This window comes from Cygnus olor, chromosome 11, assembly GCF_009769625.2.
Source record: "Cygnus olor isolate bCygOlo1 chromosome 11, bCygOlo1.pri.v2, whole genome shotgun sequence".
Lineage (NCBI taxonomy): Eukaryota > Metazoa > Chordata > Aves > Anseriformes > Anatidae > Cygnus > Cygnus olor.
In genome coordinates, this window is record NC_049179.1 from 9,215,008 (window position 1) to 9,234,806 (window position 19,799).

The window sequence follows — 19,799 nt, forward strand, 5'->3', positions numbered from 1 at the left end:
TGCGGGGACAGCCGAACAGCGGGCTGGGATTTGACCCAGGCAGCAAACAGCCTCCCCTCGCCTCCAGAAGAGGTGGTGTCTGAACAGCTCCTCTGCCCACGGGTCTGAACAGTATCCAGCCCTGGGAATGTCAGCCTGGCTGCTAGGATCCCCCCACAAACCCAGCCAGAGGCTACTTCCAGGTCTCGGGGCTGGCATCAACCTGTCTGTTCCTGCCTCCACTGCTGCGTTTAACACTGGAGCCTGGCCAGGCAGAGACCCACCCTCTCGTGGTCCAGAATCATGGACTGGATGGGCTCCTTCCTTGAGAAGACCTGGATCTCCATGATGTTCTGCACCCCTTCCGGCAGCTCCACCACCTTGTGGATGGATCCCTTGTCTGCAAAGAAAGATGGGAGAACCCCGGTGAAGCAGGCTGAGCAGAAAGGCGAGGCGGGGGGACTGCAGCCACAGGTGGGGAAAGCGGGCAGAGAACCGGCTCTGGGACCTCAGCCCTCGTTGTGGCAGACAACACCCGTTCTGCAGAGCCAGACGAGGCTGTATTCCTGAAGCCAGCCCCCCAGAGGAGCCCGGAACCTTTCTCAGAAGGGGCTTTTTTCTGCTGCTGGGAAATCATCCTGCAAACAATAGTGCTTCCCATGGCAGAGCCTTGCCATCCTCCCAGCCGAAAGCCACGAGGAACCAATTTCCCCTGTCACCCTCTGGGACTTGGCCATGCTGGCTGTGTTCAGCCGCACTCTAATGGCCTCAGAGCAAGGAAAAACAACTGCTCCCTAACTTATCTCTGATCTGATCACTGGCTTGCTCTGGCTCACCACTTGCCTGAGGCTGAAACCTGGACTTCTGCCTTTCTGGATTTTAAGTAAAGCAACTTCTCTCCCCGGTTAAATGACTTCAGAAACTGGTGATTTAAGAAAGTCGGTCAGTTTGGTAGAAGTACGGGAAGACTGACCCTGGCAGAACAGGGCTCAGGAATCCTCGCCATTTACCCTCTTTTAGTTGTTGCCTGGTTTTCTCTTCCCAAATAGCTGACCCCTTCCCCACCACCAACCAGGAGGTGAAAGAGGTGACCCCAGGAGGGGCCAGGCAGGGATTAGGACGCCCCCTCGCCCCAGGTGCTGGCCCTTGCCTTCACACCCACCCCAGCGTGGGTGGGAAGCTGCCTGCCAAGCCCTGCAGCATGGAACAAGCTCCCTTGTAGGGATCTGGAAGGCATTAGATGCACTTAGCTAACGCTTGTAGCATGATAACAATATGAGCATGGGTGGGCCCTAACCCAACCCAGGCCACCTACGGAGACTTGTCTGCATTTTTCAATCACAGACTGGGAAACAAAAGCTCGAGAAAGTCCTCTCAGAAACGCCAAGGAACAGAATGCCGATGCAGAAAAGGGATGAGCAAAGCTCTAGGGTGCCAGCCTGGGCAGCAAGACAGGCAAGAGAGGGGAGTACTGCGCTAGGGACCTTTCAAACACCTTTTTACACCACTTGAGAAGCCAGGCAGCCCTGACTGAGCTCTCCAGCTTTGCACAGAGGACAGAGCTTTTGCTCTGCCATCCTGTTTGCCTGCAGAGGAACCTCGGGCTTGGCCCAGCACCGTGGGGACCCCGGCGGCTGTGATCAGCTGGCCGTGCCTCCAGCCAGAGCCACAGGAACTCTGCGCTGCTGCACTAGAGCGAGCAGGGACAGGAGGTGACAGCACGGGTCTCTTTGTCAAAGGATCTCTGCTTGGCAGCATGAAACTGTAAAACTGCACCTGGGGAGGGCCTTGCTACCCCTCGTCTGCCCTAAAAACACTCAGCCTGAGACCTATATGCCACCCAACGGGGTAAATCCCAGGTGTTGGGATTCTGCTTTCAAGCTCCCTTGGCTCCCTGCCCCAAGGGGAAAGCAGCCAGGGGATCCCAAACGTTCCCAGTACCTGTTGCCAGATAGAGCACGGTGTATTGGTGTCCTTCCCTCACAGAGACCTTGTGCACCCCGATCTTCTGGTAGCGGTGCTTGTTGTGGAACAGGGGGCTCCTGGTGGGGGCGAGGGGCTCCACCCGGTCCTCCACCTCCGGGTGGCTGTCAGCTATCTTGAAGGTCTCGCTCGGGGTGTGCTGTCCAGAGGAAACGCACTGCGCCAGGAGGGAACACAAGGCACCGTCAGAGGCAGGCAGATCCCTGGGGATGACACTGGGGGACAGAAGGGCAAGGACAGGGCACAGGGCCTCCCACCCCAGCACAGAGCCCGCTGCCTGCCCTGTCTGCTGCACAGGATCACAAAGCAGGTGGCAAAACACAGGGCAAACACCTTAGCCACAAACCTGGCGGTCCCGTAGCCTTTCCCCTGCTGCAAAAGCTGCAGCTTGTGAGATTCAGATCCTGCCATCCCCCGGCAGCCTAGAGCAGCCTCTCCCCATGCTGCTATTTCCTGCCAGGTCAGCTGTGCATCAAAAAATTAAGGGCTGGGCTAGATCAGGGTGGACAAATGCCTTGTGTTGGCGAACACAATGCAGGACATTGTCCTCCAGCTTCACGCAGAAGCACTCAGACCTGTTTGCCACGGCACATAAGAGCCTCTCTCCCTTTTCTTTCTACAAAGGCGTTGGACCCTATCCAGCCTCCTCATGTTTCCAGCAACAAAGCTCAGATCCTTCCCACAGTGCCTACAAACCCGTCCAAACCTGGCGCCCGGCTGGCTGGGACCCTCACCTGCCCCAGCTACTCTGGCAGCAGCAGTGGCAGAGCAGGGAGCAGCTCTCCTCGTTACGTGGGCATCTTTCATCCCCCACTCACCTGCCCAGGCTTGATCTCTGGGTTGGGACCGTTGTAGCCTTTGAGTTTGGAGGTCCGAAACACATCGTCAATGTCCCCGAAGGAGTAGACACAAACAGCAGAGCTTCCCCTGGGGGCAACAAGGCAGAGAGGGTCAGGGAGGCACTGGCCATCACCTGGGGCATGGCTGCACGTGTCAAAACTTTGCTGCCCCGTGTCCATTCTGGCAATTTTCTAGCCACGTGCCTGCCAGAGAGAGCACAGGGCTGAAAGCAAGGACTTCCAGCATCCCCCCGTCCTGCAAAGACCCTCACCAGGTGTTTGTGAAGAGCCCGTAGACTTTGGAGTCCCTCCAGTTACTCGCCGGGACAAAGAAGACATCTTGCAGCCAGTTGAAGTTGCCCTTGGTGGCAGGGTCGACACAAATCAGGCTGGCCTTCAGGAAGGTGGTCCACTTGGAAGCAGAGAGCGAACTGGTTCCCCCTTTATCTTCCTGTGGGGGAGAAAAAGCAGGGAGTCAGGGATTGGCAGAGAACAACACAAAGCCCTCTCCGTCCAGCATCTTGGGTGGATGCTCCACAGATATGTTTGACACTGGGCACTGCAACGCTTGTGTACCTCTGTAACATCCCAGCGAGACAGGGCAGGGTTTTGTCTCCCCTACAGGCACGATGGGAGGCCACAGGACATAGGTGCAGGGAGCCAGTGGGGCCAACTCACATGCTGGTAACATGAGCTGGCAGGGTCATTTACCACCCCTGTGACACTCTTGCCTCCCCACCATATGCTGCTCCCATGGTACCTTACACAGCTGGGCCACTCGGGAGATGTTCCTGGGTGCCTCGAGACTCTTGTCTGGGTTGTCTTCACGGAAGAAGTAGTAAATCTTGTCCTGGTGACTCTCATCGTGCTTTAATGTGGTGGCTTTGACAAACTGAGGGTCTGAAAAGGGAAGCGAGCCGTCAGAAAACCTTGGCCTGAGCACGCACACTAAAAGAACGCAAACTCATCTGAAAGCCTCCGATGGGTAAAGGACATGCCCAGTCCCTTTTTCTCTACACGACCGGTCACAGCACATGAAAGACCATGCACCACCTTCCCACCACTTCGTGCACCACCTTCCCAGCGGGTTCTCCTTCCTCTCCCTCCCCCATGCACCCATTTCCTTGAAGGCCAAGTCCCCAGAGCCCAGTGAAGCCCGGCTGCTTAGCAGCAAAGGAAACCCATTCTCCCTTTTGCACAGCAGAGCTATAAGCACGCAGGAAGACTCCCTCGGTGGAGAGAGCTGCCCCGTTGTTTGTGTTCGGCGTGGAAAACCTAGTGATGCTTTTGCTATTAATCCGCTGCTGCCACAACGGGCATCCCCAGCAGCAGCAGGGTCCCTCCAGGCATCGTTAGTCAGAAGCCCCATGGCAGGGAGTTCTCTGTCATTGTGGGATCAGCCCCGTGGCTCTGGGTCCAGTGGGTTTGTTTGCTGCTGCCTGGGTTGCCCTGCCAGTGCTCTGCATGCCCAAATCCTGTTTTGCCCCGGTGTTGTTTGGGTTTGATTTCTGTCTGGCCACGGGTTCAACAATCTCCCATTCCCCAGGGATGCTCGGGGGAAGCAGCAAGGCCGTGGAAATGGAGGAGGGTCCCTTCCCTCCGTTCCCACCCGCCCCACAGGCAGACCAACAGGCTCCTGCCGCGCAGTCGTGCCCGGCTGGGGATTTGGAAAGAGTCACTGCCCCGAGTGGAAGCTGTTCTTCCTCTTTCCACCAGCAGCTGATGGGCACCTTTACACAACCAGCCTCTGCCACGGGACTCGCCACCCATTTCTCTCCATTTCCCCATCTCCTCGCGCCGAGCAAGAGGAACTCGTGTGCCAGTTGGTTTGGCCCAGAAGCAAGGAGGTGAAGTTCCCCCAGCTGGCAGCAACAGAGCTAGGGGGAACCACTGGGTTCCTCCTCACCAGAAAGGACCAGATCAGCCCAAATTATCTGGTGGGAAGGGCAAAGCAGTGGATCCCACGCTCCTGTACTCACTCTGCATCACCGTGTCGCTTGTGTAGAGCTCTCCACCCCCCCTCACTCGCCGGAAACGGGGTATCTTGCCGTTCTGCTGGCTCTTCTTGATGGTGGAGTAGATGTCAGGATCTGCGGGAGAAGAAGGCTCGTTTGCAGCAGGCTGTTTTCCAGCGGGGGCAGGAGAGTTTGGGAAAGGAAAGCAAAGAGCCAAGAAGCACGTGGGCACGCAGACAGGCTGAGGGGTCTCACAGAAATGGTGGGTACAGGTCAGGAAACCCAGTCCTCACTGCCTGGGGCTGAGCAGGACTCCCAGGGAACACTCTGGAGTCTCTTACAGAGCAGCAGGGACAAATTCTTGCTCTGCCTCTGAAAGGGAGCCCCTTCTCCCTCTCTACCATGTCCACAGCAGTGGAGTTACTGCAGGACCCTCCCTCCCCACCCTTCCCATTGCACTCTGCCCTCCTGCACAGCCTCAGCCCCCTCTCCAGTAAAGGAATAAACAACCTCGTGCCATGCTCTGGCCTAGAAGGACGAGCATCTTGATGAGGCAAAAGCAAGACTGCCAGCTAAAGCAGGGGGACACAGCCCTTGGGGCAGCCTCAGGGTTCCCAGGTGCCCCTTTTCGCTACGGAGATCCTACCCTAATTGCATGGCACTGCTGCCCAAAACACGCGAGCAGTCAGACTTACAGTCAACGACGACAAGGGAATTTGCGTCAGGGGTGAAAGGAGCAAGACCTCTGCCGTCCTGCGGAGAGCTCTTCTGCCTCTGCGTCTGGGGAAGGACAGAAAGGGCCTTAGATAAGGTGAGATAAGGTAAGATAAGAAGAACAATCAGTTCAGGACAGGGCAGGAGAGCCAGGTGCCTGCATTCTCCCCCAGCCAAGCGAGCTGGGGTAACCTCTGGCTCTGCTCATGCCGTCATGAGAAGCTCCTCAAGGGAGTTTAAGCTACATGGGCATCAAGGACTCCTGAGCTCTTGTTTTACCTTTGGGCCCGCTCCCAAACTGTGCTGCATTCCCCAGAGCCCCTGCTGTCCGGTGGAAAAGACACCAGGAGGAGTGGGGCAGCTCAGCTCCAGTCCCCCCATCAGTGAGCCCCGTGCTGAGGGAACTCCAGCGTACCAAGTTCCAGCAGGTGGGAGCGCAGGCGCCGGTCCCGCACACCAACATCCCATCTCCGTGCTTCGCCACTAAGGTGATGAAATTTTTATTGTCCTCCTGCAGGAGAAAGAAGAGGCCCGTGAGCAGCTGCTGATGGCAAAGCACAGCCCTGCAGCTCCGAGCCTGCAGCACTACCAAGCACCCTGCTATATGGCTTCCTATTTTTTCCATAGGTGTTAAACCCAGAGGAGGATACCGCTATCATCCCACCCGACCTCCACTGGAGGTCTTCACCCAGAGGAAGCACGTGAGGAGCTTACAGAGTCCCTTCCGCAGCAGCCCAAGCCCTCCAAGCCTCACACGCTGTTCCCCCGCAGGTAGGACCTACCGGACTCCCAGGTTTCAAGCACTGCCCTCCATTTTCCACGGGGAAGTCTTCCTGGAATAAAAGAGAAAGAAAGAAGCTTTAATTGCTTCCCTCTCCAAGACAGCTAACAGGGGCTGCGTCTCATACGCTCGTTGCTCTTTTAGCACGAAGCAAAGCGAGCATGTCAGTGAGAGGGCCATCAAACCCTGCAGCTCGGGGTGTCCAAGGGTTGGGACACACGAACCCCCGCTGTTCCTGGGCACAAGAAGGGAAGTTTCTGGGCACAAACTGCAGCGATTGGGTTGTTTGAGAAGGAAAAGAATGGGTCGTGTGAAAACTAACTGCCCCTGGGGCTTTCCTGCTGTTTTAACTTGGTGCCCAGCTGATCCAGAACTTGCTGCTTTTAAGAAAAAGCAGCCTGGGCAGTGACAGTGGAAGGGGAGGGAAACCCAGCTCCTGCCCAGTGCCACGAGTCTGAGCATTCCTTTCCATGCTAAAGAAAGGGTGCCCCACCTGAGAAATCCTAGCAGCAAAGACCTTAGGAGGACCACAGCCTGGGAAGAACCCACCCACGATTAGCACAGAACACTTCCCCTCTGCTGCAGGCACTGAACGCACCGATGGTGTGGGCAGATGGGGCAGGCCGGACACAGACCGGACCCTTCCAGTCCTGATTTTGCTGCCTGCAAAGGCACCGAGCAGGGTGACAGCACCTGGGCTGCGAGATGGATGCCGAACGCTTCGTGACAGAGCTCTGGGGTCAGACTTGCAGGCAGAGCACCCTTACCGTGTAGTTCTTGTAGGTCGCGAAGTCGTGGTAGTAAAGCCTCCCCTCCCCCCCGACGTAGATGGCCGAGGTGTTTTCCTTGTGATAAAAGACGGGGTACTTCTCGCTCCTCGGAAAGGCATACTCCCTCGCGCCTAGGAGCAGCAGAGAGAAGATACTCATCAGTGCAAGCGCAGCCCGCTGCGGAGAGCAGCCGCAGCCAGCTCAGGCTGATGGGCTCCCTTCCCGCGTCCTTGGGGCAAGCGAGGAGAAAAACAAGGACACGGGGCTCTGCGGGACGGCTGGGCCAGTGCCAGGCAGCTCTCGGGCTCGGAGCTGTGCCCTCATCCTGCCAGCCCCAAGGATAGCAGAGCTCCGCAACGGCGAGGCTCTGCCTGGGCCCTGCAGGGCTGCTGATGGAGGGGGAGGAAGGGAAACTTTGATGCGGGAGGCTCTTGGAAGAGGCGAGCGGGAGCTGCGAGTGCCTCATCGCCGACTCCCCGGCAGCCAGGTGAGCGCTGCCTCCCCGCCTGCTCCGATTGCCGAGCGCCTCCTGCCTCCCAGCCCCGAGATGAAAGCGGTGCTGCGTGCAGGGGAAGCTCAGCCTCGGCCCGGGGGGAGGCTGCAGGAGGCAGCTGGTTTGGATGCAGCGTGAGGTCTGTCTGAGCCTGTCCCGGCTCCTCCAGCCGCTGAAAAGCGAGCACCACGTCCAGGTGACGGGTTAGGGGTGGAGGAGGCTCGCCAGGAGCAGAGAGGCTCCTTCTGGGCTGAGCAATGCCCAGGGCAGGAGATCTGCACCCCAGCATCACGCCTCTCCTCGCCAGCCTCCACCTGCACTGCCAGCCTCCTCCCCTGGAGGCTGAGGTGGGACGGACGGGGTTTGGAGCCACCAGCCCCCGGGGCCGAAGCCCCGATGCTGCAGGGGAAGGAAGCAGGTAAGCAGCTGCAACGAGCAGGGCTGCACGCCCCGGAGGTGAGCTGCAAGAGCCAGGCCCCCGTGTCACAACCGGTTGCTGCAAACGGGAAGCGTCCCGAGCCCAGCTGGGAGGAAGGGCTGCTCGTCCTCCCCAGCTCTCCTTCCTCTTTCACCTTCTAGCCTTTCCAGCTCCCGTTCCCCGCATCGTCCTCCTCTCCCCTCTGCATCGCCAGCTCAGGTGTGGGAGGCTGCAGCGGCGCAGGGTCAGCCAGCACAGCCTCCAGCATCCTCCCCCGGGCTCTTTGCTCTCTCCCGGTCGGAGGCAGAGGTCCTGCAGCCCCTCCGGGATGGTGCTGCCACATCTGAAGCTTGCAGCAGCCGGGCAGGGCTCAGCACCACGGCAGCACGTGCTGCAAGCTGGAGGCTGCCCTGTCCCTAGCTGCAGTTTGCAGCAGTCACCAAGAGGGAGTGGAATCCAGCTCCTCCAAGGGGAAAAACCTCGGATCGGGACTGACCTCGCTGGCGCTCCCTTTCCACATCTGCCTCTTCTCCCTTTTTCCCAAGAAGAGGGCCTCTCCTGCCAAGCACTGCTGTTCCCAGCAGACAGACAAAGATTGCGTCTGCCTCGGGAGCTGGCTGGCTGCACAGACAGGCAATTAATCAGTGGCACGTGTCCCTCTCTATTTATAGGGCCACTTGGCAGGGGCAGAGGACGATCGCCGCACAGCCCAATGCTTCTTCCCTGCCCGGAGCATGCTGCACGGGGGTCCTGCCAACACCCCGCAGAGCCCAAAATTAAAAAAAAAAAAAAGCAGTATTAGAGGTCTCTCAGCCTCCTGAATGCCTGATTATTCAGGGCTTTTCCCCCCGATTCAGTACACGAGTGGTGTGGGGAGCTCCTCGGGGTGGCTGGCTGGGACATCCTCCGGGCTGCGGCTCTTGGCTAACGCATGGGACGTTTGCAGGAAAGCTTCCCCAGCCAGCACAACCCACGGCCAACACGCCACGGGCAGGTTTGGCTGGACTTCAGCACACTTTTGCTCTTGTTTTCAAGCCTCCAGCCCTCGATCTGTGGCCATTCCCCACGTCTCTCCCTCCACCTCGCCCTCCTGCACGCACCTGGCACTGCGATCGTGCTACCCTTGGTTTCGTTTTGGGGCTTTTTCCTAACAGCTCCTCTTTCACAAGCCCCGTTCGGTCGGCTCCAAGAGCTGTGCCAACCTGCTTCCTAGCAAGGACACACTTCTCTTCAAGCAGCCAGAAACAAACAAGCCCAAAACAATAATTTGGTCGGCGCCAACACGTTATTTATCCTGCTGCTCCCCGGGGACTGCATTGAATCACCAAGCTGAGAATAAACAGCGCTGCTAGCCAGGGCCCAGGGGCGTTTGCAGCTCTGATTTGCCCTGATCTGGAAGGGAGACTTCTAAAGGTGTTTCCGTGAGCGGGTGCTGGGTCCCCCTGCCTCCGGGTCAGGGTGCTGGCTGGCCTGTGAAGCTGGCCTTCAGCCCCTGCTCTGCCTTCAACAGCCAGGCTTTGGCAAGAGGTTCGATCCCTTTCACATCCCGCAGGTCCGTGGGAGCAGCCCTGCTGTCCCGTGCCATGGTTTTGGGGTAGAAAAAGCTCCGAGAGCCGGGCATGATGATGAGGGCATCTAAAGGCTGAGGGCACGGCGCAGTGCCCAGGCTATGTCCCCAGAGAAGGGGACGACCCCAAGCTTCGGAAAACATGGGGCGGGCAGATTTCCAGGGCCCTGCTAACCCGGTCGAGTCTCTCCGCCTGGCATTTAATGCAAACCCCGCTGTCAGCACACAAATCAATGGCACAATTGTCAATTGAAATGCTAACCCGGGGCCGGAGGGATGAATAGGAGAAAGAGCAGCTTTGTGCTTTGCCGGCGAGATGAGGAATGCCACAGCAGATTGAAGAATAATAATAATATTAAACGAGGGAGAGGGAGGGAGCCTAGTGCATCTCGGAGGATGCCTGGAGGGTGAGGTAATGGAGGAGATGAAGGACAAGAGATGCTGCAGACAAGGGCAGGGAGGCCCACCCTAAACAGAGTGACACAGATAAATTCTGCTTCTAACGGGGCGCAGGACGGCACAGGCTGACCTCCTCAGGCATGGCTTGGGGGATCAGTGCTTTAACGACGAGCCAAAGGGCTCTGGTTTGCTGCGGATCCAGGAGCCAAGAGCCTGGGCAGTGCTCTGGACGCAGGAGAAGCCTGCTCGCAGCCCCCTCCCCAGAGCAGTTGTCTGCAGATGCTCCAGCCAGAGAAACAGCGTGGGAGTGCGGGCTCGTTACAGACAAATTCATCAGAGCAGCTCCGTTCCCAGCTTGGGGGCTGAGTCAGCTGCAAGCTCCGCTGTCCTCCTGGCTGAAGGGGAAACGCTGCCAGCCCCACCATGGCCCCCCCGATGCTCAGCTGGGTCACGGGCAGCAGGCGAGTCCTTGTAGGGCAACGATTCCCTGGTGCTACCCTGAAATGGACGGGGTTGTTTGGATCTGCTCTGACGCCAGCGTTTTAAAATGAAGAACTGAAAAAAAGATTAGGAAAAAAAAAAGAAAGAGAAAGAGATGGGGACCTTCTGCCTCTCGGGCACAGCGCTGATGCAGCCGAGAGCAACGTCCCAGAGAAATCCTTCACTGCTGATAAAACTCTTGTCAGCTGGGGACCCTGCCTGGATAAACGAAGAGGAGAAATCAGGCAGAGCAGGGAATTCACCTGCTCCCTGGGACTGCCCTTGCTCTGCACCACGGGGACCAGGGAGCATCTGTGCAGCCCCGGCTGGAAAAGCTCCCAACCAGGCAGCCACAGGAGGATTTGAGCCCTTTAGGGGCACATAGGGGTTTTCAAACCCCTTTGCTAAGCTGCGCTAGGGCTTGTGACAACACCGTCACGCACCCAACACCGCCGGCATGGCGCCGGTGACACCGCCACCTGCCCTGCTGCCTGTAGGTCCTGCCTGAATCACAGCGCCGATCCTTTCCTGGCTCCTTCCTTTCCCCCTTGTTTCCCCGGCTTTGTGTGTTCCTTCCTGAGCTGACGGAAGGGGTTATGACCTTCACCGTGGCACGTCACCGTCTCTGCGGTGATCCATCTTCGCTGCGCGGGCTGAGCTTGGCTCGGAGACAGGACGAAAAGCCTCCTCTCGGTGCTGACTCACGGCCGGGCAATGCGGAGGGGGGCCCAGCGCTTACACCTGTGCCGGGAGCCCGGCCGTGAGTCAGGGCTGAGCAAATCCAGGAATGCGTTGTGAGGTCCTGCTCATCGCCTCTCTTTGGGGAGTATCGGGGCCACCCAGGCTCAATGCCACCGGATGCACGATAGGCAGCACGGCACGGGCCGTCGGCAGCTGTCCTTTAAAGGCAGGGAGAAGAACCCAGCCTCACTGCCTTACTCACCCAGCCCCGACACCACTCCACGCTTCCAGTTTCACCATGAGGTTTCCCTTGCTCCGTGAAATCACATGGGATCGTGACACAAGGAAACCAGTCTCTGTCATCACAGCCGGCTGGGCCGGGGAGGTGCTTCAAGAGCTGTCTCGCCCTCCCCTTGGGATCGCTCTTTCTGGAACTTTTCCACAAAAAGTACTGGTTTTAGAGAAATGCTTTTTCTCTAGATGAGATGACCCAGGAGGGGCACCCTGGGGGTTTTGTTCTGACCTGCCCCAGAGGAATTGGAGGGCTGTGAATCACAAGGTCTCCAACACGCCCCCAGCCATCTCGAGGTGCCGAAAGAGATACGCTTTTGCCTGGGGGGTTTCTGAGAAAGAAGTAAAACCACTTCCTTCACACTGCTCGGGTAAAACCTGGCCTGGCATCCCCTGCTCCCCCCTGGCTGGAGGTGACAGCAGTCACTTCTCAAAGGGACCAGACCGAAAGGAGCAGAACTGAGCCAGCCCTCGAGGCTCCTATCCCTGACCCCTCCAAGCTCACCTCCCTCCAGAGCATCTCGGAAGGGCTTCGTGCTGCCTGCTTTCCCCTCCCGGTCTCTCTCCTCTCCCCAGAAGTGTTTTTAGGATGCTGACACTCCCGGCCTCATCCCCCAAATCCCCCCAAACCACTCCAGAGCCGTGGGGCAGCAGCAGTGGAAACAAGGCAGCCGGTGCACTAAAAATGTCTTGTGCTGAAGATACAGATGCAGACGCACGTGTTTCCTGCTCCTCCAAGCCCTCTCGGCGACCACGCAGCTCCCCGTGACGGGGGGAGCCCCGCTCGTGCCCCACGCCTGGCAGCTGCTGCCCGCCTGCCCACCACGAGAGCCTTACGCAGCAGGGCTGCGGCCAGCCTGCCTCCATCTCTGCCGTCCCTGGGCAGGAAAAAACACCAACACAAACATTTTAGTACAGCTGGAGTCCAAGAGGTTGTGGCCGGCTGCTCTGGGAAGAGCAGGGACCAGGAAAGCAGGTCAGACAAACCCCTCTGGGGGCATCAGTCATCTCCGAAGCATTTCGTGACCGCACGACAGCGCCTTCGTGGGCCAGGGAAGGGTCCTGGCCAGGTGGGGTCAGCACGCTGCCTTGCTGCAGCCGCATTCCCAGGGATGCACTTCCTGCATCCTAAAAAACAAGGGTGTGTCCAAAAGGACAGCGTAAATGGTTTCCCCATGGAAGCAACGTGCTTTCTCATCAGCCTAGGCTGTAAAAGCCCTGACGGTAACATTCCCGTGCCCTCCATCCTGCAGGAACTGCTGTGGTTTGGTTCCTGAAAGCTGGACTGAAAGCTCTCCCAAGCTGAGAGCGAGTGCTGGGGCTGCTCTCTTTATTTTCCATCTGTGACCATCCCTTCATGTGGAAAAGCACCGAGCCCAGCACCGGGCAGCAGAAGCAGCCCGCTGCAGGCAGAAGAGCATCGAGGGGACGCACAAAGGGGTCACGGCGCTTGCAGAAAGCCGCTGTTGCCACCACAGGAGGTGTGAAAGCACAGGGGGGAGACGCGTAGCTGGGAAGCCCACGGTACTCAAAACCACACCTGCCCGCCTTACGCGTTTCGCTCCTCTTTCTTCTTTTAAGTCTGCAGCAAGCGAGCGGCGGAGTTCAGCTGCTTGCTATTTCTCAGCCTGTCTCGCCCCCAAGACAGCCTGGAGGCGAGCCCCGTTTAATCACCTGCCAAGAAACCTCCGCCGTCTTTCCGCCTCTCTGCAGAGGGTCTTTGCCACCCCGAGCCAAGCCACGGTCCCTGCTGCCACCAAACCCCGCTGCTTGCCTTCTCTTTGGCTTCCTCCCTGGCCGCTCCTGAAGCCCCTGCAATCGCGGGATGTTCGTGCCATCAAGAGCAAAACGCTCCAGAGCAGAGGAAACAATTCAGCTGGCGTTATCGGGGATATGTCATCGAGTGCTTTGTTCCTGCTCAAGCTCTCAGCCCCTGCACGGCCCGACGTGCCCGGAAGGGCTGTGCTAACGCGGGGGAAAGGCTCGAGCTCAGAGAGCACAGCCAAGCCAGACAAACGTGCTTTCTTAAAATGGCATCAAAGACACGAAGCGTTCTGGCAGATTAATGATTTCCACTCTTTCTGGTAAGCTCTGGAGCGCCCTGGCAGTGCTATTCAGCACAGGGGTGAGCCAGGGCAGGAAGAAAGAGAAAAACCTCGCCGCTTGGTAATGCAGCTGCTGGGCACGGGCACGCCTGCTCCAAAGCCTTTCTGTGAGCTGCACAGCCTTTATTTCCTCTGCAAGGGGCTGCCAAGCTGCAGCCAGAGCAGACGTCGGTCCCGAACGCCCCCTCAGCGAGCAACAAAGAAGAAAAGCCCCCTAACCTGCGGCCAGAAGAAACGAGCCTTGAATTCAAAGCTCCTGCCATCAGCCGGGATTTTGCGAGCGCAGGCAGCACCGCACAGCCCTCTGAAGCCTCGAGCCAGTGTTTGGCGCTCCAGGAAAGGCAGGTTTCTCCTAATTAAACGCAAAATGACTGTATGACAGGCACTGCGGGGCTTTCTACGCTCAGGCAGCAGGAAGGAGGCACGCTAACACGTTACCAACATGCCCTGGCCCCTTCTGCACGTCCCCCCTCCCAAAATTATGCAGCACCGTGCCTCTGCAAGATGAGTCCAGAGCAGATCTGATTTCCCAGGTGCCCCAGGAGGCAGCTCGTAGCCAGGGCTGTCATCTCGCAGGTACGTTTTCCCTGCCAGCCCCGAGCGAGCCGCAGGCTGCACCCCACCGACTGGGGGTGCTAAATTTAGAGCCAGGTTTTGTTCCCTTCCAAAAGCTGCTCTCCGTAATAACAGGCCCGAGCTGCGCCGCGTTCCGCTGGAAGCCGGGGGAGCCTCAGCCTGTGATTACGGTGTTTCGTCGTACGGCCCCTGGAAAACCCAGGACAAAAGGATGTTTTTAGCAGGAGAGCTATCTGCAGAGTGCGGCTGCCCCTCCTAGCAAGCAAATCAACTTCCAGAGGGTGGCTTCTCATAAAAAGCCTTCCAGGATCAAAACTGCCGCGAGCACCTCTGTGCACAAGCCCCGCTTTCCCTATTACCCTAACTGGCAGCCATCTCCCTGCCGACGGCAGCACAGCCTGCAGCAGCCGAGCATCCTTCGGGCTGCGAGCCCTCCGCTGCCAGCCCCTGCCCGGGGCCAGGAGGTGGGCACGGGCTGCTCCTGCCCAGCCTCTGCGGGGCGCCAGCTTCACGGAGCGGGGAGAGATGCGCGGCTCCGAAGCAAGGACGAAGTTCCAGTTCCCTACACGAAGCAGATGAGGTAACACACGTAGCAAAGGGACTTGAGCCAGCAGAGAAGGGCCCTGCCGTGCTCTCTGCATCCCTGCTGCAGGCTTCCCACCTCCCTTCTGGCTTCGGGCAGGGAAGGCTACGCAGACCTTCAAGCACCCCCTTCCTGCTGTCCCCAGCACACACCACATCCCCTCTTCCCTGCCCATCTTTGGCTGCATGAGTCAGATTTGGAAAGCAAGCCACTGCTAGCTTGCAAAAACTGCCCAGGCATCCGAACCCCGGTCAGACTTCCCGACCCTTCCAACCCTTTCCCAGTGTGAGCAACCCTCCGGCTGTTGTGTCTGCCTGCAAACATCCCCGCGTTCACCACAGAAACTCCCACGGCTCCTCGAGCCCGTGGCACCTGCTCCTCTCCGCAGCCAACGCAGGCAAACAATTCACTCCAGACTAAGCAGAGTCAGAGCTGCTGGGGGCTGCCAAGGCAACTGGGTTGAGGTTTGGGGCTGGGTAGGTACGGCAGTAGAGAACCTGAGCTCTGCTACGGGTTGAATGAGGTTTATTAGGGGCACGGAGCCCCTTGCTCCGTACCGGAGCCGCTCTGAAACTCACGGAGATTGCAGGAGGTGTTTGTAAGCCTTACAGCATTCCTCCTGCCTCCCAGCACACACCGGACACAGGCACGCCGGGTGGAGCTGGCACGGCAAGGCAGAACGGGAGGATGAGGAACAGGAGGAACAAGTCCTATTTTTGGGGCACCCAGGAATAGCTCCGCTCCAGAGGCTGCAGCTCAGCAGGACAGAGCTGCACAATGCACAATTTCCTCCTTCCAGCTCCAATCCCAGCCCTCCTGCTTCTTTAAAAAGCATTGTGTATTGAAGTTTATATTTAGTTTGGCCTGCCTTAGGGCACCGAGCTGGACTACATCACCTACAAAGTGCTCCCAGCCCCATTTTCCCCAGCTCTGCCCAGGGCCGTGCCCGAGGGCTGGCACAGCGCTGCGGATCTGGCTCTGGCCCAGCCCCGAGCATTGCAGCGAGGCAGCCACAACTTTTTTTGTTTTTTTTTTTTTATTAGTTTGCCCATGTCTGCTGTTTTTGTGTCACGCTCTTGTAACAGGAGGTGGCCGTGATTCACTCGCTCGGTGTGTTTGGTTTGTTTGTCTTTTTTCAATCTGCGCAGAGCAAAAAATATTTTCAACCAACATTTTATGATACCAGCATCACCCACCCTGTGAAAACGAGCCGGCTGCAGAAAATAGCACTGCTGGGAAAGTGAGAAGCTTTCTCCTGGAAATATTGATGCGAGAGCTTCGCGTAGAAATACCCCACAAGATGTTTCACACTCTTGGGACCGTGGCACCTGCAAAAACGGCGCCACCACGGAGCAGAAGCTGGTGGTGGCACTGCCATCTCTCCTCTTACCTCCGTCCCCTATCAGCTCTTACCTTCCTTCGCTAGCTGAAGGCAGCACCAGGCACAAGGAGGCACGAAGAGCTCCTGGAAGAGCTCCTGGAGGCAGGGGCACTCGCTGCTGGCAGCGTTCCTCCCAGCCCACTGAGCTGAGGCTTGGCAAAGCCTCCGGACTAGGGGCAGCGCGGGGTTTTTCCAGGAACTCTAATTTGACTCCCCCTGAACCGGCTCCAGCCTGCTCAACTTGGATGAGGCAGCCAAGGGTCAAGAGTACGATCTTCCCCTTGCACTGCAAAACCCGTTTGTCTCCTGCGAGCTACAGAACAGCTCTAAACCGGTCCCCTCCAGCCCTGAAACCCCCGTTAGCCTCGTCTGTCAGTCACCGGGGGAAAATCAAACCATCAGCCTCCATCCTACCCCAAGGTGTGACTGCAGCAGGGAGCCAGGAAAGGGCTGCGAGTTTGTCTCAGGTCTACGCACGCAGGGGTAAGCCAGGACACGGCAGTCTGAAGAGCGGCGGTGGCTGAAAATGATTCCCGTGCTGCAAAACCCCCTGGTGAGAGGAGCTGGCTGCCCCTGCCCTCGGGCTCCTCGCTGCGCTCCTCGGCTCTCCCAGTGCTCGGTGACTTTCCGGTCAGCAGCCAGCCAGCCTGGGGTGCCACCTCCCTGCTCCGTTCAGGGTTTGTCACCCGGAGAGCTCTGCCCAGCCCGCGTCTCTGCAGAGGGATCGGGATAGCAGCGCTATCGGGGCTGGCGCGCAGAAGCTCGGCGTGGGAGCTGCGTGCACCTCTCCAAACAAAGCCCAGCTGGCCGGTGTTTAGTTAGGGAAACAGGGCGGACAAACAGAAGGAAATACAACCTTGCGCACCGTGTTCTCGCCTGATACGCCTGCCTCTGCAGCAGCCCAGGCTGCTAAGGCCCCACTCGCTCCCACCCCACAGACCTCAGCGGATCGGGAACTTGGCACCAGAGACCCCAGCCCAGGAGTGCCGGGTCAGCTGCGAAGGGGAAGGCGACAAACTCCCCAGCAGAAAAAGGGATCTTAAGTACTTTAGACATGACCCCTGGTCGGGAGCTGACCTCAGCCCTTTCCTCTGCCTTCTCCCTAAGAGGAAGAAATCCTGCAGTCAGACTTTCAGTGCTTTCAAAGAACTGCTTAACCAGCGTTACATGGGAGCCAGCCACCTGTGCGGGCTGCTGCCAGAGCTCCAGAGCTCCTTCCCCACCGCCTTCGGGGCTAAATGCTGCTGTTTGGGAAAACACGCCCCTTCCTCGCCCCATCCTGCACTGCCTTACGGAGTCAGGAGCGAAAAATAAAGGCAGAGCAGGCGCCCTGTCTGAGCCTCGGGGCTGGGTTTATGTGCAGTGCACTCCAGGAGAGATAAAGGCAGACCTGCAGAACACTTTGCTCCAGCCACGACCCAGTGATGCAAGTCCAAGTCCCCAGGACTGCAGAATCACTTAAGGCCGAGCCGTTCCCGACACCGAGGCAGGCCAACTTCGTTTCTTTGTCTTCAGAGCGGAGCTCTGGGTTGTACCACCTAAGCCAGCAGCTTTTTTTTTCTGCTGACAGCACACAATGTCACCTCACCTAGCTCCTCCACGGCATTCAGACAACGAAGGACCGTGGGGTGAAACAGCAGAGTGGTTTTGGCTGCCTGAAGCAGGGCCAGGGATCTCCCCAAACCTGGCAGGGTGGCGACAAGGGGAGCAGGGCAGGGGCTGAGAGAGGAAAGGGCAGCTGCAGCTTCTCCCAGTGCCACTTTCCTTCTCTCCCCCAGAGCAGCAGCCCGGGGAGGGATGCTGCACACTTACCCTCCCCTCCTGGAAAGGGCTGAGCTCAGGCCAGTGCCAGGAGGGAATTTCTCCGTCCTCCTGCAGGGCTGTGACATCGCTGGGTGTCTTTGGAGCTGCCATACCTGGTGCTAGCGCTGGGCTGTGGCGTGTAAGAAATTTAATTACATAAAGAGCTGCCAGCTGCTGCAGAGCCCAGGGCTGAGGCCAGCACTGCACTGCTCGGAGCACACCAGCCCCAGCACGAACAGCCAGGGCGAGCCACGAGGAGCCCGACTGCTGCCCTGCTCCACCTGGTCCCGGGGCTCGAGCTGGAAACCAAACCCTACAACGGCACCAGCCCCACCGCCAGCGTGCTGACCTGCAGGTTATTCACCGTAACGGCGCTGCGCTTGCCTTTCACCGGGTTTGGAGCACTAGGGAAGTTGAAGAGGGCTCCATCACACCCCCGCTGTCCCTCTGTCCCACTTCTCCTCCCGCCCCGGGCCACGTTCCAGCCTCACCCCGGGCAGACCCGCTACCCAAAGGGCAGAGGTGACGCCGAGCACAACCCGATCCGTTACACGAGACCCACGAGTGACTCTCAGCAAGCGTGCCGCGCAGCTGCCCCTGCTAGCTCCCTAATTGAAATCGTGTCCCAGTTTAGCTTTTTCACAAAAAGGAAAAAAAAAAAAAAACAGAGAAAAGCACAAGCTGATCCCTTTTGAGGGAAGCATCCCAGCGCTAATTGGCTTTGGTGTTCCTCGGCGCCAGCTCCTCGCTGCGTTTAATGTCAGGAAAGCCACCATCTGACACAGATGCTCGGAAAGGCCAAATGAGTGTATCGCGTGTGCACGCCAAGAGCGGCACACAGAACAGGTGGAAAGGCAACCCCTCGAGCCCGCTCCCCCCCCCAGCCCACTTTTACCCCAGGACAGGCGTTTCCAACCCCAGCACCCAACAGCGACGCAACTTTTCCTTTCCCTTAAGCGGGGCAGGGGAAGTTCCTACCGAGAAACGCGTGACCCCATCCTCCGGCTCCTCTCCCACCACCGTACCAATTTCTTTGTACCCGCTTCATTTACCCGGGGATGAAATTAATGAGGCGTTACTAATGGCAACCTTTAGCCACTCTCCCTTCCAGCATGAGGTTTGACAGCTAGATGCCACCTCTGCTCGCACACCCCCGGCCCTTCCCTCTGCTCCTGGCCCCTCATCCCAGGCAGAAATGAGCCCAAGCAGCTCCCGGCAGAAGAATAACAGATGGTCCAGAAGAAACCACAGAAAATCCACGTCCTCTGAAGTTCTCTGCGCACAGAGGAGCCGTTGTACTGCAGAGCAGCACGAGATCTGCAGCTCAGCTCAGCCCCAGGGTTAGACAAACACCATAACCGCCGGTGACAAGACGGGGTCTTTTGTTAAAGCCTCCCTGGAGGGTATTCCTCAAGGAGCCGGGAAGACACATGATAAAACCAGCAAGCGTTAGCCTGCTCTTTTCAACGCATGGATCTCGGGCTGCGCTCTCCGCGTAAGCCTCCTCCTTGAGAGCAGCTCTTTGTTCAGTTCTGGTAAGATTATAGCCCCGTCCTCCTGTGTCACTGCCGTTGGACATATTTGCCCCGAGAATAGATACCCTCTGTAAATATTTAGTTACAGAACTCACGTGTGGCTAGCTACCAGGGTAAGCATGTCGGATTAATTAGAAATTTAACTTTCATACAAATACACTTCTCCATTTCTCCCCGTGAGTTAGAGGAAATGCTTACTCTGCCCTTTTCAGGATGTGGGCTTTTTGACAGCCTTTAATGTATCCAGCTTGTAGGAAAACGCTTTTAGAATACAAAAAGGAAAGGATTTGGCAGGAAGGCAGCTGTAAAAATTCACCAAAAGCTATCAAGGACACCAGAAGCCCCTCCAGAGATCACAGGCGTTTCAGTGAGAGCCCGAAGTCTCCCCGAAGAGACAAAAGCAATTCAGAAAAGCCCGACTGCCCTCCAAAGAGGGGAAAAGCCGGTGCAGGGAGCAGCCGACAGC

General features: G+C 58.0%; 1 protein-coding gene across 5 annotated transcripts in view; it reads right to left on the reverse strand.

Moving 5' to 3' along the window:
* The window catches only part of SEMA7A (semaphorin 7A (John Milton Hagen blood group)), a 32,639-nt gene that overhangs the window by 2,782 nt on the left and 10,058 nt on the right, over positions 1 to 19,799 (reverse strand). For 4 of the 5 annotated variants that reach the window (XM_040570566.1, XM_040570567.1, XM_040570565.1 and 1 more), the window contains 10 exons: positions 7,019 to 7,152; positions 6,253 to 6,303; positions 5,886 to 5,981; positions 5,452 to 5,536; positions 4,781 to 4,891; positions 3,562 to 3,701; positions 3,074 to 3,252; positions 2,781 to 2,889; positions 1,921 to 2,119; positions 264 to 379 (listed from right to left, as the gene is read on the reverse strand). In XM_040570566.1, the coding sequence (XP_040426500.1) occupies positions 264 to 379; positions 1,921 to 2,119; positions 2,781 to 2,889; positions 3,074 to 3,252; positions 3,562 to 3,701; positions 4,781 to 4,891; positions 5,452 to 5,536; positions 5,886 to 5,981; positions 6,253 to 6,303; positions 7,019 to 7,152 (1,220 nt within the window). Of the gene's footprint in view, positions 1 to 263; positions 380 to 1,920; positions 2,120 to 2,780; positions 2,890 to 3,073; positions 3,253 to 3,561; positions 3,702 to 4,780; positions 4,892 to 5,451; positions 5,537 to 5,885; positions 5,982 to 6,252; positions 6,304 to 7,018; positions 7,153 to 8,428; positions 19,777 to 19,799 lie in introns of those variants that run through there. The other variant, XM_040570568.1, reaches the window with a different exon arrangement.